Source organism: Calypte anna, chromosome 2, assembly GCF_003957555.1.
Source record: "Calypte anna isolate BGI_N300 chromosome 2, bCalAnn1_v1.p, whole genome shotgun sequence".
Taxonomy (NCBI): Eukaryota; Metazoa; Chordata; class Aves; order Apodiformes; family Trochilidae; genus Calypte; species Calypte anna.
This window is the reverse complement of record NC_044245.1, coordinates 3,798,959-3,826,073: the sequence shown is the minus strand read 5'-3', so window position 1 is coordinate 3,826,073 and position 27,115 is coordinate 3,798,959. Positions and strand designations below refer to the sequence as shown.

The 27,115-nt window shown below is 44.8% G+C and overlaps 1 protein-coding gene across 2 annotated transcripts in view; it reads left to right on the top strand.

Moving 5' to 3' along the window:
* VIPR1 (vasoactive intestinal peptide receptor 1) overlaps window positions 1–27,115 on the top strand; it is a 127,536-nt gene that overhangs the window by 22,642 nt on the left and 77,779 nt on the right. The window contains exons 1-2 of one of the 2 annotated variants that reach the window (XM_030445168.1): window positions 23,508–23,571; window positions 23,805–23,901. In XM_030445168.1, the coding sequence (XP_030301028.1) occupies window positions 23,835–23,901 (67 nt within the window). In that variant the 5' untranslated portion in view covers window positions 23,508–23,571; window positions 23,805–23,834. Of the gene's footprint in view, window positions 1–23,507; window positions 23,572–23,804; window positions 23,902–27,115 lie in introns of those variants that run through there. The other variant, XM_030445167.1, reaches the window with a different exon arrangement.

Below are 27,115 nucleotides of genomic sequence, written 5' to 3'. Positions count from 1 at the left end.
CAATTTTTCATTGCAGTGGGCAGGCACAGACAGGTGCTGAACCCAAAATCCTCATTTTTCAGTTGTTTTGGTGGCAGGGTGTGGAGGTGGGAAGAGCTTCTGAAGGACTCGTGCTCAAACATGATGCCTGTGGGCAGTAGCTTACACTACCTTGTCTGGAACATCTTCCCTGACTGGAGTAACCTCTGTCCTGGCAATATGAGCTTGTGCCACTGATTTTGCCTCTGACCATAGATGAGCCTCAGGGAAAAGGTTCAGCTCTTCTTAGGAAGAATAAAACAACTGGGTTGTGAAATCCCAGTACTGCAGATGTCTGTGTTGGGTCTATGTTCTCAGTTGAGGAGACCCAGATTTGGCTGATAAGCCATGTACAGCCCTCCTCTGCAGGGATAGAACACCTAAAATAGCAGCTGGGTTGAAGCACCATCCCACAGCACATCTGCAGTCACAGGAATTGCACAATCCCTTTGTTTTCATTAAATCAAGAGCATCCAAATAGTTTGCAACTGGCAGATGCAGCCAGAGTTCACTGTGTCCCCAGCTCAGTCTGGGCTTTTGGGGCCCAACAAACCCAGAACTTGATGACATGGATGTTCTTGAACATCCAGGAGACAGCAAAGAAATGTAAGAGGGGTGTCTCTTCCCTGGGATAGTGGGACAGCTGCTTTGAGATGGATTTCTTTCTCCTGTACACAGGAACAGAGGAAGGCAATGTACACAGGACAGCTGGAGTCCCAGCATCCTTCATCCCTTAGTAAGAACTGGATGCAGATCCTCCTGGTTTGTCCTGGTTTGCAGATTGAGGTGTCTGAATTGAGTCATTTCATTATGGAATTGGTGTTTTGATCTAGATCCTGCTAGGGCAGGACCTTACACCATTTCAGATAGTTGAGGGCTCCTGGGTGCCTGTGCAGAGGGCACAGGTCTCCCACATGCCCTTTCTGGTCCCAGCCAGCCCAGTCCTGTCCCAGCTCTGCTCAAGAATGTCACTTGGGACTGAGCAGCAAAGTTCAGATGAATTAATTCTACCTTGAGTTGTGTCAATTTATGAGTGCACAGCTCAACGTCACCAGTCTGCACTGGTGAAATACCAGCAGTCACTTTGGGCAACCCTGAAAGCTAAAGAAGCAAAACCAGGAGCAAAAAACATGAAATAATTCTTAAAAAATGCTGAATTTCTCATTGATTAATCTCCTGGATTACAGAGGTTTGGTATCTTTCTTTTCTGGGCAATGGAGATGACTGGAAGGCTGGTGCTGTGGCTCATCTGTTGGCTGAGGTGGATTAACCACTCCAGGACAAAAGGAAAATGCTGCAAGTTTCTTGATGAAACCATGGGGACTGGCAGCACATGACTTTGCTTTGCCTCTTCTTGCTCATGACATAGATATTTAGACCTTGATCAGGCTATTTCTAACAACAAAAAAAGCAGTAATCAAAGAGGAGTGCCCCTGAAGTGGAGTTTCTAAGGACTTTTGAGCAGTGTCTCCCCCTCTTGAAGGTCAGAATGTTGCTGGAACTCCAGTTTTGAATGTTCTTGGTTTTGAACATTCAGCAGCAAGAGCAAGTGGGCTTCCATGCTTGGAAGCCAGCAGCTTTTTGAGAAAATTCAAGTGGAATGCAAGGTCTCAGTGCCTGGACCAAGATCTGACATCAGAACCCCAGGAAGTCTGTGCAGTTGTAGCTAAATTAAGATTGGAGTAATCCCTAATGGGAAGGGGAGGTTATTTTCTTTGGCTGGTTCTTGAAAGCAACTCATTTTCACCAGTTACCTCCAGTAACTGAGTCCAACAACCTGTTTCTGTTAAAAAAGAACTCTCACTTTGTTGAACTCTACAAGAACCAAGATGGAAATCTCAGCACATCTGTTTCCCCTCGCCCTGCCCATTCATCCAGACATCCTGGAGAGAGTTATGAACTTGCAGAGGTTTCCCCTGGCATCCCATTGTGCCTTTCTCTGCTAGGTTGAGTTTCCTTACAGCACAGCACCCCAGGAGACATTCAAAACCCATTTAACTTGCCAAAACCAAGGTGCCCAGGGTCTACTGAGTGAGGACATGCAGGTCTTGCTCCAGAAGGATGCAGAGCTCCTCTAATTACTTTTATATTTCCTTTCCACACCATCCCTTAGTCTTCAGTGCCTTTTTAAAATGCCTGATGGTAGTGTTACAGCACAGCTCTTCCCAATGGAATATAATAGGTTGCCTAGGGAGGTTGTTGAATTTCTCATTGATTTGTCTCCTGGATTATAGTGGAATGATGACTGGAAGCCTGGTGCTGTGGCTCATCTCTTGGCTGAGGTGGATTAACCACTCTAGGTAGTTACTCCAGGTAGTTACTACTCCAGTTACTCCAGTTAACTACTCCAGTTGCTCCAGGTAGTTACTCCACCTTGGGAACTGACAGCACGTGGTGGCCCCAACAGCCTGGAAGTGTTCCAGGCCAGGTTGGATGAAGCCTTGAGCATCCTGGTCTGCTGGGAGGTGTCCTTGCCCATGTAGTGTGGTTGGAATAAGATGAACTTTAAGGTCCCTTCCAACCCAAACCATTCCAGGATTTTATGAATATCATGTAGAAAATGAGTATTATCATCTCATTTTTCCTTGCTTCCAGTTTAGACAGCAAACAGTTAAGTTTGCCTTTTCTCAGCAGTGCATGCTGGAAGTCTGTGCTGAATTATTTACCTCATTATTTACCTCTTTTAATCCCCAAATGCTCTGCCACGTTACTTCTTCTCCAGAATCCAGGCTGCCATACTGGAGGTCTGGGCTGGATCTGTTCTTTTCTTGAGTGCAGCTTTTGGCTGTGTTCAGATAGACCTGAGGCCAGCCCAATGTAAGTGCTCCTAGGTGCAAGCTCTCCAAAACTGCTGATTTTAAATGTTTATCTCTTGTAGATCTTGTTTAACATCTGCCTTTATTAATAATGGGCTGGAAAAAGTTTCATCATCATCAGAGCCATGCACGTTGCCCTGCTGCTTTCCAAAAGCAGATTAAAATGACATTTTGAACTTCCCTCTACTGGCCTGGACCATCTGTAAGATTTGGTTTGGTGTAATGCTTTTGTTTAAAAAAACAAAACAAAAATAACCACAAAAAAAAAAAAAACCCAACAAAAGAAAACCCAAACAACCAAACTAAAAAACCAACCCTGCAAACACTGACTTCTCTTTAATCTTTTATTCTTACCAGCTGCAACTTTTTCTTGGTTTCTTGAGCTTTCCATGCAATGCTTCAAAGCATCATTTATATTTCTTCATCTGTATTTCTCCTCCAGCTAGTAAATATTGCTGGGTTTGGGTTATTGGTTTCCTGATTTATTTGCACTCTTGATTTCCCCTTGCAAGTCATAGTTGACCTGAGATTAGCTTTTATTCCAAATTAATCATTTGGATTGGGATATCATGCTTGGCTTGCTTAGTTATCTTTTTGGCCACCTGGCCTGTCCTTCCAGAAAAAACAGAACCTGTCTCACACCTCTGGGGTGCAAACAGGACAACCAGGGGCTGATGAATCAATCAGAGAATCAGAGAGTATCAGGTTGAAAGGGACCTCAAGGATTATCTGGTCCAACCCTTCCAACATTATTGTTTATCTGAGATGTCTCAGCATCCTGTTGAGCTGAAAGTTAAAACTTTTCCAAGTGATGGAATCCACCACTTCCCCTGAGAGCCCAGTCCAGTGTTTGAAACTGGAAAGGTGAGGTGGGAGGTACCAATCATTGGGCTGGTGTCTGACCATCAGGAGGAGAAGGTTATGTGCTGGGATGGACAAGGGCAACCAGATTTTATTACAGAAGCATAATGCAGGGGACAGTGGGAATATTTTAAGTGGAGTTGCTGCGGTTGCTTTCTGGAAAAAAAGGAAAAAAAAGAAAAAAAGTTATCATCTTCATAACTTCATTTTGACAGTGTTCTGTTCCCTGGAAAGGTATGTAGGCTCACCAGAGAAGAGCACTCAAGTGCAGCAATCAATTTGTTCCAGCTGTTTACTCAAAGCCCATTTTTTCAAATAAACATTCTAATCAGTGCAGTGCCATTTCCCAGAGGTCCCAGAGAGAATCTGAGAGGGGAACTTCATTCAGTGCATTGAGGGCATGGCTTTAATGTTGTTGTGCATAATTTAAGCTCTGTTTCATTAACAATTTGTTGGTTAGTGCAATTAATAATACCAGAGAAGAAAAAGAAATGTGCCTGATGTTAAATTCAGCTTTCAGGAAGTCAAATACATCCAAATGGGAATCTCCTGTTTGGTGTCAGTGTTCCTACAGAAATGTGTGTGTTTATAGAATATATTCCTGCTCATGTGAGTGGGATGGCAAGCTCAAAAACTTGGCTGGGTTTTGTCAGTTAATGTTTTTAGAAAACTCTTGGAATATGTTTGTTCTGTGTCCATGCTTGAACTGTTCCTGTGGTGAAAGTCTTCTGCAGGAGACCTCTGACTTCCAGGAGTTGGCCAAAAAAAATGCTGCTCAACTTCAAACTTCAGAGGGAAGAAGCACTTAAGTTTTTTAATTATTAGTTTTATTTTTTAATGATGCACCTGAATTGCTTTAAGACAACTGGGGCTTTGTGGTTATTTGCCTTAAGGCTTTTTTTGCCTAGGAACTTTGAGGGCAGCTTGAGCTATTGCAGAAGGATTTCTAAAGGGTTTTAAAGCTGTGCCTACAGTTTCATCTCTACATGTATCCAGTGTTTCTTGAAGCCATGGGATTTATCCTCCTTGTCTGGAGTTGTCAGAGAAAGAGGAAATGCATAGGGATGGCTTAGCAGGTGACATCTTTCCAGTTGCATCCTGAATTGATACCCCAAGGAGACAGTGGTGTCAACTGGGGATCGTAGGCAAAGGTCTTACAACAACTGCTGTTAAAATACTAGGAAATAAATTGTTGACATGTGAGTTTATCACAGCCAAAAATGGGAAAGTGTCATCAGAGATCACAAATGAAGTAAAAGGACCCAGCTGGGTGGGAGGGATGTGGTGTGAGGAGGTCCAACCACCTGGGATGGAGTCAGATGCTTGGAGAAGCTGCCAGAAATTAGAGAAGAAGCTCAAGAATTGCAGATGTGGAAGTGTTGGGCAGAGCTAACACCCTCCTGGTGGGCACCTGGGGCTGTGGGTTCACCATGGCCACTCTGAGGAGATCTCACACAGGTTCACTCACAGCTCCCTAGAGACCCCTCCTGCTCACTTGGATGCTTAGAGGTGTTGAAATCTCTGAGACAGGAGAGGAAATCAGAAAATCTCAGAGTCAGGATGGAAATCAGCATTTTCAAGAGCATTAATGTCTTGTGTGAAGTGTCCCCTCAGACAGATGCTGCCTTCAGGTTTATCCACCCCAAGGGACAGAGAGGTCCAGAAGTGAAGGGTGACTGTATTTAGGGTAGGATGTATTCAGGGGGTGATGACCAGGTCTGATCCTGGCCAGCTTTAGAAACCCTGGGAAAAAAACCTGACAGCAGAATGCCTCCCTTGCAGAACAATTTCCCTGGTTACTTCCATTCTTTCAGTGTTAGTTGAAGCTTCCTTATGTTTGTAGGAAATGGGATCCTTGTTCATAACAAGGCAATTCCCAGGTACTCTGTGAAACCCACCTGTCTGGGGAGCTCCACGTGTGTGCATGGGAGCTGCTGGGCTTTATCAAAGGAGAAAAACTAAAATGAGGAAATCCTGGTGTTTTTTTAAGAAGTTTTCTGTTTGTTTGTTTGTTTTAATCAAGTGCTTCTGGTGCTGTTCAAAAAACTTGTGGATGTAGCACTTGAGGACATGGTTTGGTTGGCTGGTGGTGTTGGGTTGATGGTTGGACTTGATGACCTTAGAGGTCCCTTCCAACCTTAATGATTCTATGATTTTTTCCAGGGCAGAGCTGTATTTTTACCCTTCTGTTTTCACATGAACATTTAGGTATCTAAGAGCTCATCAAGTCCAACCATCAACCCAACACCACCAGCCAAACAACCCTGTTGTGGCACTTGGGGAAGTTATGAAGGGGAACTCCCTTCACAAGAAGGTTTTCTGCCTCTCCTCAGGGACAATCTCAGTGCTTACAGTTTATTTTTCATGCTCAGCTGTGACTCTACAACCCAAAGTTCACTCTGTGTGGCTCCCACCTGCCCTATGATACCACTGGAATTTGCTCAAAGGTGATTTTGTTTCAGGACTTAGATAAGGGAACTGGAAGAGTTACATCTGGTTCCTGCTCCTGGTGGAACATCTTGTCTTCAACTTTGTACCCTTCTCTGCCTGCAAAATCACAACTTCTCAGTCTTTTCTTTTTTTTTTTTTTTTTTTTTTTTTTTTTTTTTTTTTTTTTTTTTTTTTTCCCCATTTTAGTCGATTTTCCACGTCAAGCATTTAAAGCAGAGGCTGAGCACATAGACAACTCCTTTTTTGTTTGGCTGGTTATGTTAAGCTGGAAATAACCTAAACAACAAACTGGAACCAAACTTTTGTTTTAACTAGAGATCAGATCCCTGATAGATTTGTCTCTATGAAGCAGATGTGTCCATTTGGTGCTAAAAGCCTTCAAAGAAGCTGGAGAAATTCTCAGCGTGGCCAGAGGAATGATACAAGGTCTGGAAAATGCTGTGAGGGGAAGAAAATTTGAGAACTGGGGATGTTTATTCTTAAAAAGAAAACACTGAAGGAAGAAATCACTATTTGTAGTCAATATATCAAAAGAAAACTGAAAATCAGAAGAGCATAAAATAAGAAGAGCATGAAAAGAAGAAGAGTGTTCTCCATAACCAGTCTGGGAAGAATTAGAAATCTGGACTTTAAATTGCAGTCACAGGAATTCAGTGTTATGAACAAAATGCACAAAATCTTTCAGTACAGAGAAACCTGGGAATAAATTAGGGACAATAAAGACATTATGGTGTCCCTTTCTAGGGACACATAAGAAGGATGGGACAAAACATTGTCCAAAGCCACTACTGAGACTTTTTCTGCTTGTGTATCATATGGGGTAAAATAGTTGGACCCTTATGGACCTTCCTAATTTTTGCTGGTTTTAATTTGTGCTCAAGATGTGAATGTGTGAGCTGGATTGTCAAAAGAAGAATCCCAAGAACTACAGCTCCTTCCTTTTGTCTTGGCCAACTTGAAATAGTTTTCAATAGTTTTCAAACAGAAGCACAGCCTGACTGAGGTTGGAAGGGACCTCTGGAGGTCAGCAGTTTGTGTGACATTTTGTCTGACCGTGTACACAACCATTAGTATCTGCTTTGTATCTGTGGTACAGACACAGGAGTTGAAAAGACTTCTGGTAAGCCGTGCCAGGCAGTGTTAAACCATTCCCAAGCAGTGCTTTGCTTCTAATCCACATTTCTGAACAGGATGAGGTTCAACAAGGCCAAGTGCCGGGTCCTGCACTTTGGCCACAGCAACCCCATGGGGAGCTCCAGGCTGGGCACAGAGTGACAGAAAGGGACCTGGGAGTCTGCATTGCCAGGAAGCTGAACAGGAGTCAGCAGTGTGCCCAGGTGGCCAAGAAGGCCAATGGCATCCTGGGCTGGATCAGGAACAGCGTGGCCAGCAGGTCCAGGGAAGGGATTCTGCCCCTGTACTCAGCGCTGGTGAGGCCACAGCTTGAGTCCTGTGTCCAGTTCTGGGCCCCTCAGCTCAGGAAGGAGATTGAGGTGCTGGAGCAGGTCCAGAGAAGAGCAAGGAGGCTGTGAAGGGATCCAGCAGAATTCCTGTGAGGAAGGGCTGAGGGAGCTGGGGGTGTTCAGCCTAAAGAAGAGGAGGCTCAGAGGAGACCTCATCACTCTCCGACTCCCTGAAAGGAGGTTGGAGCCAGGGGGGGGGTTGGGCTCTTTTCCCAGGCAACTCTCAGCAAGACAAGAGGGCAGGGTCTCAAGTTGTGCCAGGGGAGGTTTAGGTTGGAGATTAGAAAGAATTTCTTTCTGGAGAGGGTGATCAGACATTGGAATGGGCTGCCCAGGGAAGTAGTGGATTCTCCATGTCTGGAGATATTTCAAAAGAGCCTGGATGTGGCACTCAGTGCCATGGGCTGGGAACTGCAGTGGTAGTGGATCAAGGGTTGGACTTGATGATCTCTGAGGTCCCTTCCAACCCAGCCAATTCTATGATTCTATGATTCTCTCATTAGAGAATTCAGTCACAGGAATTTTAAGTGTTTTTTATTTTATTTTCCCGTTACATAGTTACCCTTGGTAGGAAATCTTCATAGGGTTTAGGCACCTGCTGGTTGAGATTACTTAATTTTTTTTCTTAATTGTTTTATTCTCTTGCTGATTTTTAGCTGGCATGTTTTGATTTGACACCAGCAGGTTTTTCCAGACCATTAAGTAGTTCTTTTAAAGCCATCCTCAGTGTCTGTCAGCTTGTTTAGTCAGGGTGTGTATTGTGTCAGCTACATGGGAACTAGGTGAAACCCTGGCTGTTTCCAAGTCAATAGAAATCTCTTTGACTGAAGTTTGTGTGCTGCAATTTATTCTGCAAAGAGACTACCACCTCCCAATGCAAACTTATTGGGTATTATTTTTAAAGGTGAAAAAGTGGACACCTGCCTCTGTGGGTGACCTTCTGCTTTGTAAAAGGTGTTGGTATGACCTCGAGACATAATAGTGGAGAATTAGAACCCTTCCAGTATCTGAAGGGTGCTGGAGTGATAGGACAAGGGGCTAAATTAAGAGTAGATTTAGACTGGATGTTAGGCAAAAGTTCTTTACTGTGAGAGGAGTGGATCAATGGCCCAGGATGCCCAGGGAGGTGGTTGAGGCCTCATCCCTGGAGATGTTCAAGGTGAGGCTTGAGGAAGCTCTGAGCACCCTGATCTGGGTGAGGGTGTTCCTGATACTGCAGGTGGTTGGACTGGGTGACCTTTGGAGGTCCCTTCCAACCCAAATGATTCTATGATTCTTGGCAGTCCTAGGTTACCAAGCCAGGTTAACTACTTGAACTTGATGATTTTGAAGGGTTTTTTGCCAACCCAAACAGTTATATGAATCTTTATGCTCAAGTTACACTGTCCCCAAGGTTGTATCCAGAGGTATCTGAAAAGCACTTACCAATAAGGCAGAGAAATTTACACTACAAGAGTTGTGCAGCAACAAAACAGTCTCCTAGAGTCATTGTGCAGTCTCTGTGCTTGAAAGGTTTTAAGACTTGAGAAATTTAAAAGTTAGAGAAATTTGCCAGAGCAGTGTTGGTGCTGATCTGGTTTCAAGCTGAAGGCTGGACCAGTGCACTCCAGAGGCCCCTTCCAGCCAAGACTTCTGTAATTTAATGTCATTAGGTTAACTACTTGAACTTGATGATTTTGAAGGGTTTTTTCCCAACCTAAACATTTCTATGATTATTTAAGCTCAAGTTACATTGTCCCCAAGGTTGTATCCAAAGGTACCTGAAAAGCACTTACCAATAAGGCAGAGATATTTATACTACAAGAGTTGTGCAGCAACCAAACAGTCTCCTAGAGTCCTTGTGCAGTCTCTGTGCTTGAAGGATTTTCAGGCTTGAGAAATTTCAGAATTAGAGAAATTTGTGGCTGAGCAAGATCAGTGTTGGTGCTGGTCTGGTTTCAAGCTTGAAGGTTGGACCAGTGACTCCAGAGGCCCCTTCCAGCCAAGACTTCTGTAATTTAATGTCACAGCACAAGGCATTATCCAATCTCCTGCAGACACCAGGATGCCTCTGCTGAATCCTGGGGTTGAGCAATGTTGGAATATTTCTTTAGCCAAATTTACTTCTGAGCCAGTGTGACTTTACTAAAATATTGGATGAAATTCCACCAGCTTGCAAGTGGGGGAGATTAGTTAATCAGGCTGTGATTATGTTGTTAGCTGGAGGCATGATACCACTGTTACTAATATAGGATTGAGCTTTTTCTGGGGCTTGGGCTCGTGCATTCAGCTTGCCAGAGAATCTGAGTGTCTCAGATTTAGTCTGTTAAAAGCAGAAATTATTGTTCAGTAGCACTGAGGGAGTAGCAGTAGGTTCTCAGCCTACCTTGGCAAAAATGCCCACTCCTGTTATTGGCTTTGTGCTGAGATTTATTTCTTCGTGTGTGCACAGAAGAGCTGTCAGTCCAAAATCACTTCAAAAGGTCATTTGAGAACCAAAATCTCAGTGAAATCAAAGGGATGCATGAAAACCTCCTCTTCTGGTATCCCATACTGTACAGGACAGGAGGACATGTACAGGGGAGGGACATGTACAGGACATGCCCCAGGGGAGGTTTAGGTTGGATATCAGGAAGTACTTCCTTATGGAAAGAGTGATCAGGGATTGGGATGGGCTGCCCAGGGAAGTGGTGGAGTCACCATCCCTGGAGGTGTTTAAGGAGAGACTGGATGTGCCATGGTGTAGCCAGTGTGGTGGGGTTAGGTCATAAGTTGGACTTGGTGATCTCAGAGGTTCTTTTCCAGATTCTGTATCTAATATTTAGAGGACACATGGGACAAAGGAGGAATAAGCATCAGGTAGGGTTGATTCCTTAACAGCAGCTTTCCTTTTCTCTCCTCTTTAACCTTTCTGGAGTTTAATACTGGGGAAGTAGATATTCCCTGTGCTCCTCACTGATACCTCTGTTCCTCAGCATGCTACCACTTGTAATCTCTGCTAATTCAGTTTACATGCTTGATGAAGATCCAGCAGAACTATTTTTAGCTCAGTTTCCTACTTTATTCCTCAGAAACAAAGTTTGGCTTTTTGTTGCTATGGTGTTGTTTCCTCTCTCTCTTTCATTTTTTTTTTCTTTTTAGAAAGAAGTTCTTTGGTATGAGGGTGGTGAGACTCTGGATCAGGTTGTCCAAGGAAGTTGTGGCTGCCCCATCCCTGGAAGTGTTCAAGTCCAGGTTGGATGAGGTCTTGAGCAACCTTGTCTAGATAGCAGGTGTCCCTGCCCATGGCAGGGAGGTTGGAGTAGATGATCTTCAAGTTCCCTTCCAACCTAAGCCATTCTATGATTGAATGATTCTTTTTTTACTCCAAATCCTGGCTTTCCAGCATTCCTGCTAACCTGCAGGACTGCAGTTTCTGGGGCAACCCTCTGGGATCATTGCTGTCTCTTGATTTGATGTGAGCAAGCATTCAGCAGTTAGGGATGCTGGAGAGGAGCCAGGAAACACCAGGCTCTGGATGAGAAGGTTCAGGGCAGGTAGGGGCTGCTGGGCTGGAGGAGGTGACTGTGAAGCATTAATTAATGCTGATCAGTCCAGAGGCAACATCATCAATCATCATCATCATCACTCCCTATCTCTTTTTATGGGATTTTTTTCCCCCCATCTCCAGTTGTAGGCAAACCTTCATTGGCTATTTGCAGGGATGTGTGATTGATTCTGCACCACCTGCTCCCCAAGGAGCATTGCATTCCATGGAGTTGTTCAGAAAATGCCCCAAGAGAGGTTTTCTGGAGACAGAGACCAGGTTGAGAGGAATATGTTACCTGTAATATTTCAGTAGGTCAGCTTTGATCTATGTGATCCAGCATCCCACAAGTTCAGTCAGCTAACAGCTCCTTCTACCCTGTTTTTTCCCAGGAGAGATTTTAGATTCACATGGACCTTTTTCATAGACTAATTAAATGCTTTGGATTGGAAGGGAGCTTAAAGATCATCGAGTTCCAAACCCCCTGCCATGATCAGGGACATCTCCCACCAGCCCAGGTTGTTCCAAGCTCCATCCAACCTGGGCTGGAACACTTCCAGGGATGGAGTAGCCACAGCTTCTCTGGGAAACCTGAGCCAGGGTCTCCCCATTCTCCCAGAAAAAAATTTCTTCCTAATTTCTAGCCTCCATCTCCCCTCTTCTGGTTTGAAACCATTCCCTCTTGTCCTATCACTCCATCCCTTGTAAAAAGCCCAACCCCAGCTTTCCTGTAGCCCCTTCAGTTGCTGGAAGGCTGCTCTAAGTTCTCTTGTAGTTTTGTTGGTAGTTTCCCTTGTCCTTTATCAATCACTGCATGTCATTGCATCCTTAGTAAAGCCACTGGGTTCTTAACAAATATCCCTGCAGACCTCTGGCTCTGTGTTTCTGCCTTCATCCCAGCCTAGAGCCCTCATGCTCAGCCACTTTGATTCCTTCCACTTCTTGCCTTAATCCCCATATCTATTGTTAAGGCAGTGATTTCCTTTTGACATGCCAGGAGAGTAGTTACTGAAGCTAGGAAACACTACATCCACTGATTTTCCTTTCTCTCCCCTCAAAATAACCCAAACCCCAGGAACCTTATCAAAACCAGCCACCAGTTCCATTGCCAGGAATTATTTTGATAAACCCCATTTTGTGTTTTATCCAAATCTCCAGCTGTTGCCTCCAGCTTTCAATCAAATGGTGTTCAGAAGTTGGGTGCACTTTTTGTGCTTAGAAAACTTGCTGATAGTTGTCTGGATCTTTATTTTTCCTTCTCTTTCCCACATAAAGATATAAAAAAAGCCTTAAATTTATTGACTTTCAGCCAGATGGTGCCACTCCCACCATCCAATCTGAGCATGTTTTTCTCTTTTGAGCAGCTTTCACCTCACATGCAGCTTCAGTACCCTGGTTTGCCTTCACAGTTAACAGGAGTTGCCTGGTGCTGTTCTCAGTTACTCCTGTGAAGTCATTTCCATCATGTGGAACTATTCCACTTTATTAATAAAATTATATTTTCACCTTCAAACTGCTTGGAGAAGCCAGGGAGCAGAAGTGGGTTTGAGGCTGTATGTGACTTCTCCTTTTTATGGGGCTATGTGTAGTTCTCTCTTGAATTTCAGCACTTGGTCTAGCAATGTCACCTTTTTTTTTTCTTTCCTGTTCTTGTTCTTTTTATTTATATCTCTGAAAGACTTTTTTCTGCTTCAGTGAGTTGGGTTTTCACAGCAAAGGCAAGACTTCCAGCAGTGTCCAGAGGTTTGCTGCTCCTTGTGCTGCCCTAAACATCATTTTCTTCCCAGCTATCAGCTGTATTGCCCAACTCTTCTGACCACTCCTAATCTCCAGGTCAAGTTTTATCTTCCTAGTTTTCTAATCTATTATTATATTTTATATTCCTCAAGTGAGATTTGATGTCTTTCTCTTGTTCCCATGGAACAAGAGTTGACTCCCACTCCTGTTTCCATCCAAATTCTCTTTTTCTTTCCTTTCTCTTTGCTGGCTGGCCAGTGTATTTTGAGGGAAATATTTAAAGATTTCATACCAAGCAGGACATCTCTGCCTGAGGTCAGAAGTGATGATCCCAAAGGTCTTGTCTTTTCCAACCAAAACCATTCTAGGTAGGCATCAGCAAGCTGTGGCATATGGGAAGGTCTTTCAGAAACAAGCAAATGGTGGTAATGCAGAACATGAAGTGTTTAAAGGTTTTTGTGACTGCTTTAGTTCATCTGTGGTGTAAGGAAGGAGTTGTTGGGTTTTTTTTGGGAGGGGCAGCCAGACTGACCTCATCTTTTTATTGTGGAATTTTTGTGGGTTGTTTTTTGTTTGTTCTTTCAATCTATTGGTTTGCTGATTGTAGTCTTTCTGCCTTGATTTCTCCCTCTGCCAAAAGAGTCTAAAGATATTAAGAAGAAATTCTTTCCTGTGAGGGTGGTGAGACACTGGCCCAGGTTTCCCAGGGAGTTTGTGGCTGCCCCATCCCTGGAAGTGTTCCAGGCCAGGTTGGATGGGGCTTGAGCAACCTGGGCTGATGGGAGGTGTCCCTGATCATGCAGGGGATTGGAATGAGATGATCTTTAAGGTCCCTTCAAACCCAAACCATTCTGTGGTTCTATTAAAGAAAGGCTCTGTGGTGACTGCTGAGATACACCATAGGAAGGATTATTTAATGTTTATCTTTCTTCTTATGTGTTTTTTTTTTTTCTGTCCCTTTATCTCCCCCTGGTTCCTCTAGGGGAAGGTGTGCAGACCTTGATAAACCTGTTCTCTGACCCAGTTTGCTTTTTATTATGATTGCTGGATCACAAGACCTGGAAGATCCACATTCTGGAGTCATTTGCTGTTTGGTGAGCTCAGGAAAGTTTCAAGCACCAGTTATGCTCTGACTGCTGAATGTGTCCAGTCTGGAGTGTTCATCTCAGCTGGAGATGCTAAGTCTGAGATGCTGAAGCAAGGAGAGGGTACATGGGGAATGCCAAACACCCTCTTTTGGTATCTGTCACTGAGCTTCAGAGTTCCTGCTCTGTGTAGGGGACACTGACTGCCAGGCTGCTGTGTGACACTTTAATGTTCACAGCCCTTCCCTCAGTACCTAGGAAAAAAAACAACAAACAACCACAAAAACAAATAAAAACAAACAAAAAAACCCTCCAAAACCCCGAGTTGCCAATAAGAAGCTGTGCATGGGAAATATGCCCTCACCAGACAGCCCCAGAGCTCCAGGTGCAGTCGCTGCTTAGTGCAGCTCTGAGATTTCCCACTGTCTATTTTGGCCAAGCCTGGTGTAGGGCAGTCCAGCCTTTATTAATCTAGGCACTAACTCTGGATTAACACTGGATTTCTGGACACTGACAGAGCTTTCAGTTCCCCTAGAAGTTCAAAAGGAGCTGCCCATGTTGCTGACCCAAATTGTTCCTCAAACCAGATCACTGCAGGGTTTCTGAGGAGCAGAGAAGATCCAGCTTGCTTCATTCTGCTCTACACCCTACCCAAAGCCTTACAGATTTCTGGGAGCCTCTGAGCAGGTCTGAGTTCAGTCCAAATCATCTTCCCTGTTGGGGCAGGTGGACCTCATGTGTGGCAGCGTTGTAGAAGGGTTTGGATTGGAAAAAACCTTAGTCCCAAGCCTCCTGTCATGGGCAGGGACACCTCCCACCAGCCCAGGTTGCTCCAAGGCCTATCCAACCTGGACTTGAACTCTTCCAGTTCAGGTTTGGAGATTCACCTGCATGGATCAAGGGGTTCCCAAGGTCACCCCAAAGTTTCAGCAGCCTGTGCCCATGGGATTCCTGCCTGGGCAATTGCAGGGTCAGTTCAGCCAAGTCACTTCCAGGATCTGGATGCCTGCAGGGAGAAGTCTCTCTGCCACCCCACTGGACAAAGGTGATGAGAAGTTTTTGAGAACTGCTTTGCATTGCTGCTGCAAGGAGCTGCTTGGCTGTTCTCTTTCTCTTTTTCTCTGTGCCTGTGCCACTGCTGCAATAGAAAACAAAGAAATAAGGCAATTCCACAGCCTGAGCTTCTCCAACGCACTTGGTACTTTTAAAAGCTTATAATAAATAAAGTTCCTCAGCCCTCTGCATTATTTTGACAATGCTTACAAGCTTATTTCAGAAGTGAAGGTGGCCATCCCAGCCCCACTGAAAACCTTAAAGATCATCTTGTTCCAACCCCCCTGCATGGGCAGGGATACCTCCCACCAGCCCAGGTTGCTCCAAGCCCCATCCAACCTGGCCTGGAACACTTCCAGGGATGGGGCAGCCACAGCTTCTCTGTGAAACCTGTGCCAATGTCTGACCACCCTCACAGGATGGAATTTCTTCCTAATTTCTCAACTAAATCTCCCCTCTGCCAATTTAAAACCATTCTCCCTTTTTCTATCACCCCATGACCTCGGAAAAAGTCCTTCTCCGGTTTTTTCTGTAGCCCTTTCAAATACTGGAAGGTTCTCTAAGGTCTTCCAGGAGCCTTCTCTTTTTCAGGCTGAACAACCCCAACTCTCTCAGCCTGGCTTCATAGGACACTTTTTTGTTAGGACCCTAATTCAGCCCTAATTCCCAACAGAGGGATATGCAAGCTTGTCACTAAGTAGTTAAACAACCCAGCTGCTCAGCTTCCTTTTCCTTCTGGGTCTCTGAGCTCTTTGCAAAACACTCTGCACATGTTTCTTTGATCTCCCAACCCCTCACACAGAAAGGAGACAATCAGAATAAATGAAGCCTCCATTCCTCCAAGCTGCTGGATTGATTGGGCCAAGTTGCCTTTGTTAAACAGGTCCTGCTTAGATGAGATGATTAAAAAAAAACAAAACCCAAAAAACCCAGCACAACATCTGCATTCCTTGTGAAATGATTGATCTGCTATTGGTGTGATTATATTGGGCAGAAGACTAAAATGGTTTAAACAGCAAAGTGAGAGTCAGGATACTTGGGCATTTGCCTGGACCTCTTTTATTTGGAAAAGTCTCCAAGGGACACGTGCTGATACCCATGCTCTTAGAGTCCCTTACTCATGGCTGGCTGCAGAGTAGTGTGTTTACAACATGAGTAGAGGTCGTAGCAGAAAAAATGTTTTCTGTGCTTCAAAACATTGGTTTTGCAATCCTTTATTGATCCTACAAAGGCCACAGGGGGTATTTGGGATGTTTTGGACTTGGGCTTATCTCTCTGTTCATGTCCCTATGACTGGTTCCAAACAGCTCCGTCCCAGTGCTGTCAGGACAAATCTGTAGCATGGTTTTGGATTCTTAGACAAAAATCCTTTAGAAGAGCAAATAATTATAATACACCATAAATAACCTTTTTTTTCTTTCTTTTCTCAAGGCCACCAGAGGCTTTTCAGCTTTTAAGTTTGACAGTGTTATTGTTGGAAATCGTGTTACCCTTCACTTCAGATAAAAATCCAGTGTGGGTGTCTTCCTTTGGTCCACTCTCTTTGCTCCATCTTGCACTTGCACACATTTTTTTGGTTTGGGTTGGGTTTTTTTGTTCCCACTCTGAAGTTTCTTAGCGATAACAATGCCCCTACCTTAGGATGCTCAAAATGGGGCGGCATCCAGTTGGCAGCCGGTCACTAGTGGTGTCCCCCAGGGATCAGTGTTGGGCCCAGTTCTGCTCAATATCTTCATTGATGATTTAGATGAGGGGATTGAGTCCATCATCAGCAAATTTGCAGATGACACTAAGCTGGGGGGGAGTGTGGATCAGCTGGAAGGCAGGAGGGCTCTGCAAAGGGACCTGGACAGACTGGAGAGTTGGGCTGATTCCAATGGGATGAGGTTTAACAAGGCCAAGTGCCGGGTCCTGCACTTTGGCCACAACAACCCCATGGGGAGCTCCAGGCTGGGCACAGAGTGGCAGAAAGGGACCTGGGAGTCTGGATTGCCAGGAAGCTGAACAGGAGCCAGCAGTGTGCCCAGGTGGCCAAGAAGGCCAATGGCATCCTGGGCTGGCTCAGGAACAGCGTGGCCAGCAGGTCCAGGGAAGGGATTCTGCCCCTGTACTCAGCCCTGGTGAGGCCACAGCTTGAGTCCTGTGTCCAGTTCTGGGCCCCTCAGCTCAGGAAGGAGATTGAGGTGCTGGAGCAGGTCCAAAGGAGGGCAACCAGGCTGGTGAAGGGACTCGAGCACAGACCCTATGAGGAGAGGCTGAGGGAGCTGGGGGTGTTGAGGCTGGAGAAGAGAAGGCTCAGGGGAGACCTCATCACTCTCTCCAACTCCCTGAAAGGAGGTTGGAGCCAGGGGGGGGTTGGGCTCTTTTCCCAGATGACTTTCAACAAGACAAGAGGGCAGGGTCTCAAGTTGTGCCAGGGGAAGTTTAGGTTAGATATTAGAAAGAATTTCTTTCTGGAGAGGGTGATCAGACATTGGAATGGGCTGCCCACTGAAGTGGTGGATTCTCCATCCCTGGAGATATTTCAAAAGAGACTGGATGTGGCACTGAGTGCCATGGTCTAGCAACCGCAACGGTGGTTCAAGGGTTGGACTCGATCTCTGAGGTCCCTTCCAACCCAGCCAATTCTATGATTCTATGATTCTATGAAAAGGAAGGAACTAAAAAGAAATGGAAAATCTAATTTTAAGACAGCTGGATGAGTTTATGGGCGAAATCAAAGCCAAGTTTGTTGCCTGGGAAATTCTTTCAGTCCTGTGTTCCTACAAAGAATGAGCAAAAAGGAAAGTCCTTGGATTGAAATTAAGATTGAGCTCTTCTGGCAACTGGCCAGAAGTGAAACTCCTTTGGGTTATGCTGCTGAGGCTTGAAATGGGACCTGTTTTAAATTTGCCTCTACACAAAGAAGGTTGAGAAAACCTAAAGCAGTGAGTGAAATCATGTTATAGGAACCATAGGAAGGCAAGAGGTGCTCCTGGCTGATACAATGACTATAATCAGAGGAACTTTGGGAAGGCAGTGATGGTATGAGACACCTTAATTCAGATGACTGTACCTGTGTGTCACTGAGAGTGTGTCAGCTGGGTGACCTGAGAGTGAACAGAAATGGATGGGGGATGTGATTTCACCTTCTGGAGGTTTTTGCAGTTCTCCTCCTTCCTTGTTTAACTCCAAATCCTATTTTCACTCTGGTCACCCTAGTCCCATCTCTTCTGGGATCTCCAAGTGGTGAACCCAGGAACACTCTGGGATCAAGAAGAACAGAGGTGCTGAGGCTCACATAGCTTCTTGTGGATCCATACTCCCATTTTACCTGTAGCTGAGGCTTTGCCATGGGTCCCATCTGCCTTTGAGGAGCTGCTGTGTGAGTAAAAGACTCAACAATAAAGGAATCAGCCCATGGTTAGCCCGGTCCTGTTAATAGTAGACAGCATTAATGAGACTGAACATTTTTGCAGCTCCTTCAGCCTGTGAAAATCCTTTGAGTTGTATTTAGGTTTTCTTTGCAGTGGCAGACTGTGAAGTAATCCTCTGAGAATTGGTGGGGTCTGATGGGCAGGAAAACTCTCATTAATAAAGACTCTGGGGACAATTCCACGTGAGAGTTGCTGCAGAATTCAGAGCTGCAAGAAATCACGTCCAGAAAAACTTCATGTGTTCATCCTTCATCTTTCTGCTCAGGGCTTCAGAGGGCATTTCAGGGGAAAAATGACCCCTGACAAACCCACCACAATTTTTTTTTACATGGGAGGGCTTAGCAAAGAAGGGTTTGCTGAGTTTCAGCTTCTCCCACAATGGATATGTCCAGGAGACTGGAAGACTCTTTACTACCTGGTGTTAATGTAAAGTAGCCAAAGCTGCTCACCCTTTTCCTTTGTCCTTTTGAGGTGGGAAATGGGAATTAGTGTCTCAACCCATGGTCTGTGTGGTCATTTGCCCGGAAAAAAGAAAAAGAAACAAAATTATAATGAAAAAAAAAGAACCAAACAACCCCAAAACCCAGGGAAAACAAAACAAAAATGAGGAAGAAGTGAAACGAGTTTTACCAAGCTGTCTAAAAAGTTGACTCCAAGCTTTTCTTGGAAGGATACACCAAGGAAGGAGAGTTATTTAGCCTCTCATCCCATTGAAGTTCTCCTTTGACAAGCAAAACTTGCAACTCTTGAGGGATCTTTGTAGCCACGAGCATTTTGTTAACTAGGAGGTGAATGAAGGCAGCTGAACTGGTGACCTCCCAACAGGAGACACACTTTTCTGTTTCTTAATGATGCCCACAATTTTTATTATTATTACTATTTTTTATTTTTATTGTTTCTGATTTATTTTTCCAGCTGACTCTGTTAGTCCACAGTAATGACAGCTGTGATATGGGAGGGTTGTTTGTGTTATCACTAGGGAGGTGGGAAAAGGTTGCTGTGATTTCTTGGGTTATTTATTTACTTGTTTAATTAATAGGGAAAATAAACCATAAACTAGGAGGCCTGCAATGTGAATCTGTTTGTTGACCCTGATAGTTTAGTTAAAAGGTCTTTTGACTTGAAATTCACACACCACTGACCTTCTCCAGCTAAATTGTAGGTGTTTTAGTTAGAACTGGTCCAACTATAGTCAGTGGAGTGGGATGAAAGCATTAAGAGCTGATGCTTGCCAGCTCTCTCTGGACTGTAAGGAATGGCAAAAATCAGTTCAGATTAAACATGTAGTTCTTAGCTAAATCCAGAAAGCTGTGACCCACTGAGAGAGAAGGTGACCTAAAGCCCACCCTGTTGGGGTTTTTTGGTTTGGTTTTGGGTTTTTTTGTTTTGCTTTTGGGGTTTTTTTGTTTGTTTGGTTTTGTTTTGTTTCCAGAATCATAGAATCATAGAATTGGCTGGGTTGGAAGGGACCTCAGAGATCATCAAGTCCAACCCTTGATCCACTACTGCTGCAGTTCCCAGCCCATGGCACTCAGTGCCACATCCAGGCTCTTTTGAAATATCTCCAGACACAGAGAATCCACTACTTCCCTGGACAGCCCATTCCAATGCCTGATCACCCTCTCCAGAAAGAAATTCTTTCTAATCTCCAACCTAAACCTCCCCTGGCACAACTTGAGACCCTGCCCTCTTGTCTTGCTGAGAGTTGCCTGGGAAAAGAGCCCAACCCCCCCCCCCGGCTCCAACCTCCTTTCAGGGAGTTGTAGAGAGTGATGAGGTCTCCCCTGAGCCTCCTCTTCTCCAGCCTCAACACCCCCAGCTCCCTCAGCCCTTCCTCACAGGAATTCTGCTGGATCCCTTCACAGCCTCCTTGCTCTTCTCTGGACCTGCTCCAGCACCTCAATCTCCTTCCTGAGCTGAGGGGCCCAGAACTGGACACAGGACTCAAGCTGTGGCCTCACCAGAGCTGAGCACAGGGGCAGAATCCCTTCCCTGGACCTGCTGGTCACGCTGTTCCTGATCCAGCCCAGGATGCCATTGGCCTTCTTGGCCACCTGGGCACACTGCTGGCTCATGTTCAGCTTCCTGGCAATCCAGACTCCCAGGTCCCTTTCTGCCACTCTGTGCCCAGCCTGGAGCTCCCCATGGGGTTGTTGTGGCCAAAGTGCAGGACCCGGCACTTGGCCTTGTTAAACCTCATCCCATTGGAATCAGCCCAACTCTCCAGTCTGTCCAGGACTCTCCAGTCTGTCCAGGAAAATAAAATAAAATCATTTAGGTTGAAAAGAATATTTTAGATGATGGAGTCTCACTATTAACCCAACACTGCCAAGTTCCCCATGAAACCCATGGCCCTCAGCACCACATCTCCATGGCTTTGAAATCCTTCCAGGGATGGGGACTCCACCACTGCCCTGGGAAGCTTGGGCCCATCCCTGACAATCCTTTTTGGTGAATAAATTGCTCCTAACATCCAACCTAAACCTCCCGTGGCACAACTTGAGGGTGTTTCATCCTATCACTGGTTATTTAGGAGGAGAACCTAGATGAGAGGTGTCGCTGCCCATGGCAGGGGGGTTGAAGAAGATGATCTCTAAAGTCCCTTCCAAACGAAGCCATTTTATGATTCTATGAAAAGACCAAACCCCCCCTGGCTCCAACCTCCTCTCAGGGGGTTGCAGAGAGCCAGAAGGTCTCCCCTCAGCCTCCTCTGCTCCAGGATCAACACTCCCAGCTCCTCAGCTGCTCCTGATTTGTGCTCCAGACCCTTCCCCAGCTCCTTTCTCTTCTCTAGACACTCTCCAGCCCCTCAATCTCCTTCTGGTCCTGAGGGACCCAGAACTGACCCCAGGATTTGAGGTGCAGCACAATGGGACAATCCCTGCCCTGCTCCTGCTGGCCACACTATTGGTGACACAAGCCAGGATGCTGGTGGCCTTCTTGGCCATCTTGGCACATCCTGATTCATATTCAGCTCCTGTCAACCAACATCTCCAGGTCCTCTTTTTTCCAATGGTTTGCCTAATGTAGATGTCTTTCCTCTTGGATTGGATGGAAAAAAAAAAAAAAAGCTGATATTTTAAAAATTGCATTTATAATCGAGTTTGCCTGAATCTATCTATCACAAACCTGCTTTGCAGAATACTAAATGATGAATCAGCCTCATTTTTTTTGGTTTTGAAAGCTGATAAAACTTTGACTCAAAAGCAAATATCAGGTCGTTGAGGTAAATATGCAAGTTTTTAGTGAAGGGAAGATGCAGCAGTGAGGTGGTTGTTCTTGGGCTTGGTAGAAAATTTACTGCATAATTTTATTATTTTTTTTAAATATGTTGTAAAAGTGCACAGTGCTTTGCCAACCCTGATCAGAGTTAGAGCTGTGTGAATTCATTTATAAAGTGAAAACTTGGTTTATTTATAGATCTGAGATGGTTTTGGCAATCGTTAAAGTCCAGAGAGTTAAATCTTGCCTTTGAAAAAGTCAGAATGTTTTGCAAACATTTCAGTCTTCATTTTTACAGCAAACCTCTCACGCTTACCCTAGTGCTTGCTTTAAGGTTAAAATAAAAAGGCAAGAAGCTCTGTAAATCAAAACAAAATGAATCAATGGTGCTTTACATGAGCCAAGAGAAAATTTCCTAAGATCTGTTTCCCTTTGGGAAAAAGAAAGACTTGAGAACCAAGACAACTCCAATTTTTTCCCCCTACCCTTGTGTTTGGGATTTTTAATTTTTATTTTGACTAGAAAACCAAATAATTAATTATTTATATTCTACTAATCAAGACTCATTCCCAACCTCAAGGTAATTACAGTCTGAGTAAGATATGGGGTGAAACAGTGAAGAGAACAGATTTGGTTAATAAGAAATGGTGAGAATAGATGTAATGTGCTAAGTGATTTTCTATTTTTTTTTAATCCAAAGGGCAATTTACATCAAACAATTGTTCCTTCTAAGGATTTCTGGGTCTTCTGCCTTACAGACTTGTCTGGCAAATATAGGGATAGACAAATTTCTCACACCTTTTGAAATGAGACATGGAAATGTGTTTTTTCTTTTTCTTTTTTTTTTTCTTCCCTGTCTTTGCCTATTTCTGCTGAAAATCCATGCTTTTTCCAAAACCTAGAAAGAGTGAACAATGGACCAGACAAAGGCTCATCCCCTGTCCTCAAAATCTGCCCCATCACCTACTCATGGTTTCTCCTGCATCACTTTTAACAGTGACAGTAAAAACCCAAGCTGAGCTTTCTACTCTTTTCACATCATTCCCCCTCTCACTCCCTCTTTGCTACTGAGTTTCTGGACAGGTTTTTCCTTTCCAAATGCCATTTCCCATCTTTTGTGGGGGGAGAGAGGGGGTTTTGTGCATATTGGGACCTCAGTTCCTGCTTGCAGTCGATGAAATCAGGAGTTCCCTCCAAGTTCAGACTGTGTTGGTGGCAGAGGGGACACTGTGTTATGTGACCCCTTGTCCTGGTTGTTCTTTTTTGGCATGTAAATTGTCATTTGCACATTTTCTGATTGAGGCAGCTGATGAATTAGATGTTGTAAGGAGGCTCTGATTAATTACCTGAGCATTTACAGCCACTGTTGCCTTTACCCCCCATGAAATAATTAGGGCTGACTGAGGAGGAACCACTTGAGGGAAGAAGTTTTGGCATTGGGAATTTCCTGCTTTTTACCTCCTTGATCTCCTAATTTGCATCTGAGATCTCACTCTTATTTGATTTGGGGTTTTGTTTTGCTTTCAATTAGGAGGCATGGGAGAATGGGGGGGAACAAGCCATGGAAGCACAGATCCCACTGCTCTTGGCATGAATATTAACACTGCCATCTTCCTGCCTTAGATAGCTCCTGGTGTTAGGTCAGGCAGGCAGGGTTCCCAGAAGATAAAGAAGCAGAATTGCTTCCTGATCATCAGAAAAAAATAAAAATAAAAATAAAATAAATAAATAAAAGAAAAAAGAAAGGGGGGGAAAAAAAGAAAAGAGAAAAAGGAAAAGTTGCTTTTTGTTTGTTTGTTAAGGAAAGTTTTATTCAGCAACCCCTGGCTTGCACTCCCTTCTCTAAACCAAACACAAAATAAAGCTGGAGGAGATGCTCTGCCAAATCCATGACTCCAAATGGAAGTTCAGGAATAATTTGTGATCCTGCTTGTGGGAGAAAGAGTAGGAAGTTCAGCAAAATGTTTTAACTGCCTGCTGCTCTCAACACAGGGTATGCTAAAATAGACAACATATCCAGAAATGGACTGAGAATCAGATTTGCTCCAGATTTCAGGTTCCCCCCACAGTGAGGATATCCCCAGTGACCCAGGGGAGCTCAGGTGGCCACGAAACCCCACGAGAACCCAGGGAAGATGGGTTTTGCTCACTCTTTTCCTTCTCTGCTCTTTCTGCAGGCATCCAGCACACTTCCAGAGTGCAGCATCATGCAGGAGATTGAAGAGGAACGCAGCCAGTGCTTGGCAGAGCCTCCTGGAGATAACCTGACATCAGGTATGGGGACATTCTCTTCTATCCTTGCCCTGCAAGCCCCATGAGACAGTCCCACACCTGCCTTACCTGTGCTATTTCTTACCCCTTCTGCTGCTGGAGCAGGTTGGTCACTCCAGCTGATGTTGAGCTTTCATATTAGGATGGAGGGAAATAGCTATTTCCCAGCACAACTCAGTCAACCAAGTGTTTGAATGGGTCACTGGGAACCAGTTGTTGCCTCCCAGTTGGGTGTCTCAGTGTGTTTAATGCCAGTCACCCACCTCTCTGAACTGGAAGTACCTCCATCAATTTTTCCCTGGAATCTAAAAGCCTGAACTTCACAAAGACCTTGATTTGCTTCAGTGGAAATCGTGGCAACCTTCTCTGTCTGTTGATCTGAACCATCCTCCCATTCCCACGCTACATTTGCTGGTGGCAGAGGAGAGGGAGGGAAGGTTGTCTAAGGGTGTCTATGAAGTTGAGCCAAGCAGCTGAGATCCTCTCCTTGTTCACATGATATGGAGCACACACCAGACTAAGCAATCATCCTGGAAGGTTGTCCTCTCCCCTTTACCCAAAATCTGCTCCAGTGAGCAGGAGAGGGGGGCCAGATCAATGATGCCACCTTTGCTCTCCAGCCTCCCAAAGTTTCTCCATCCCAGCCTTGGGCAGCAGCTCTGGAGCTCTGCCTCCCTCCTGGAGCAGGCATGACACACCATGCACCCAGCACATGCTCACCCAGGCTCAGTCTTCATTCGGAGAGATCAGTGTGGCAGAGAGAGAAAGTTGTTTTGGTTTTGGGGCTGTTCCATCCCATCCTCCAGCAGTGCTGTCAAAGACCCAAGAGTGAGCCCTGGAGTTGGACCTCTCCCCATCCATGTCTCTCTGAAGTTACAGGTCCTGGTTTAGTGAGTAAAGGGGGTGTAGGGAGCAGTGGCAGGCTGCCAGGATCCCAAAACAAGGGATCCCATTGCTGGGGAAGGGATGGGAAGATGCAAATCCTGCTTGATATTTGTCAGGGTTTAACACTGACCCAGCAATTAAACCCAATAACTGATGCTGCCTATTAATCCCCCTCTCCTCCCTGATAAGGAAGGGAGAGTAAGGGAAAGAGACTTAGAAGCTGGAAACTAAACTACACAGCTTTAATGAAACATGAATGATAAATAGGAAAAAAATCACTAAATCTATGCAAATATACAGGAAAATTGATCCCAGGTTCCTCCCCCCTTTTCCCCCAATAACTCTCACGTCACCCCCGAGGCTGCAGGGCAGCCCTGGGAAAGTCCAGGCTGGAATCCTGGGGTCAGCAGCAGTTGGGAGCTGGAGGCAGGAACACACAGATTCAGGCTGGAATGGATCAGGAGCACAGGCAGAGGAAGGGATGGAATCCTCCCAGGATGCTGAAGAAAAGAGGGAGAGGGGAAGAAGGGGAAGCAGGAAGGGGTTTGATCCTGGTGATCCCTCAAATTTATCCTGAGTATGAGGTGTATGGGATGGAATACTCTGGTCAAATCTGGCATCTATCTTGTCCCTTCCTCCCTAGGGAAGTGTTTAAAAGATGTGTAGATGAGGTCCTTAGGGACATGGTTAAGCACCAGGTTCAGTAGAGTTAAGTTAATGGTTGAACTCCATGATCTTAAAGGTCTTTTCCAACCAGAACAAGTCTGATTCCATGCATCCCACCTGGAAGATGTTTTCCCATCCCCTCTCCCTTGGCAATGCTTGCAGTGAGGTTACAGACTGCACAATGCTAATTAATGAGAGAAGAGCATCCTGCAGACAGCTGATCCCTGAAGGAGCTTTGCTTGATGCAAGGGTGGCTTTTGGCCTCTGCTTTTATCTCCTCAGATGTGTTTTTCTTTGACTGGGAAACTATTTCAAGTGTCCGTGTGCAGTTAAATGGAGCCATTTGAGGAAATGTTCTCCTGGAATCCAGTAAAAGGAGAAGTCAGAATAGTGAAAAACATTCATCTGAAAACTCACTAAATGCTTCATTTCATTTTCATGGATATTTAAAGAAATTCAATTAACGACAGCGTGTTCAAAGTGGAATAATAAATACTTCATGTGTTAATATTTTTTCTGCTTTTTTTCAAAATTATTTTTCTTCATGGGAAAGCTTAATCCAAAACAACTTTTTTTTTTTTTTTTTCTGCTGTATTGAAATTATTGAATTGAACTTATTTTACCCATTTCTGCTGTAAAACCACACTCAGTCACATTGCAAGCCCCAAATGCCCAAACACTGACAAGTATAAAAAAAAACCCTTTGGAGTATGTCTTTCATAATGCTGAAATATGGAACTGGGATAATTTTGTATTCCCACCCATAGCCAATAAATGGAACTGATGCAGAAACTGCAACTGTGAGCACTATAAATTGTGGGGGTTTTGTCCATGGAGACAGTACCTGCTCCATTAACTTGAGTTAATGTCAGATGTTGTTTGTGTATGGCTGCCTGCCCTGGGTAGGAGCAGTCATTGATGGATTCAGTGTAGAATAAGTGTAGGACACAGGAGGTGTCCAACCAAATTTAACCATGCAAAGTGTGTAAAAAACACTTGGAATCCATTTGTCCCAGAGCATCAGCAGGTATTTAACAGCTCCATACCTGACTCTTAGCTGGACCCTTAAGGGCTGCCCTGGCAACCAACAGAAAGAATCCAGCAGCTCTAAAGCTTTGGCTCTCAAATGGGTGACTGTGGGTGAATTTTTTAATGGAGAAGTCTGGTTTGAAAGTGATGTGGACAGGCAACTTCAATATGTCTAAAAGGGCTGTGACTCCACATGTGTTCAGGGCACAGTCTGTGAGCACAAGTAGGTCCAAAAATATGTTGTTTCTTTTTTTTTTATCTCTTTTTCTTTTTTCTTTTTTTTTTTCTGGCATTGGACTCATCAAATGAAGCTGAGCACAGCTGCAGAATGGTGAAACTCTGAACTTTGGCAGCTGGGGGTGAGAAGGAAGTTTTTGGTGAGAAATCTTAGGAGGGCAATCATAGAATCATAGAATCCTTGGGGTTGGAAGGGACCTCGAAAGATCATCTAGTCCAACCCCCCCTGCCAGAGCAGGGCCACCTAGAGCACTTCGCATAGGAACGTGTCCAGGCGGGTTTTGAATGTCTCCAGTGAAGGAGACTCCACGACCCCCCTGGGCAGCCTGTTCCAGGGCTCTGTCACCCTTACAGGAAAAAAATTTTTTTCGAATATTCAACTTGAACCTCCTATGCTCCA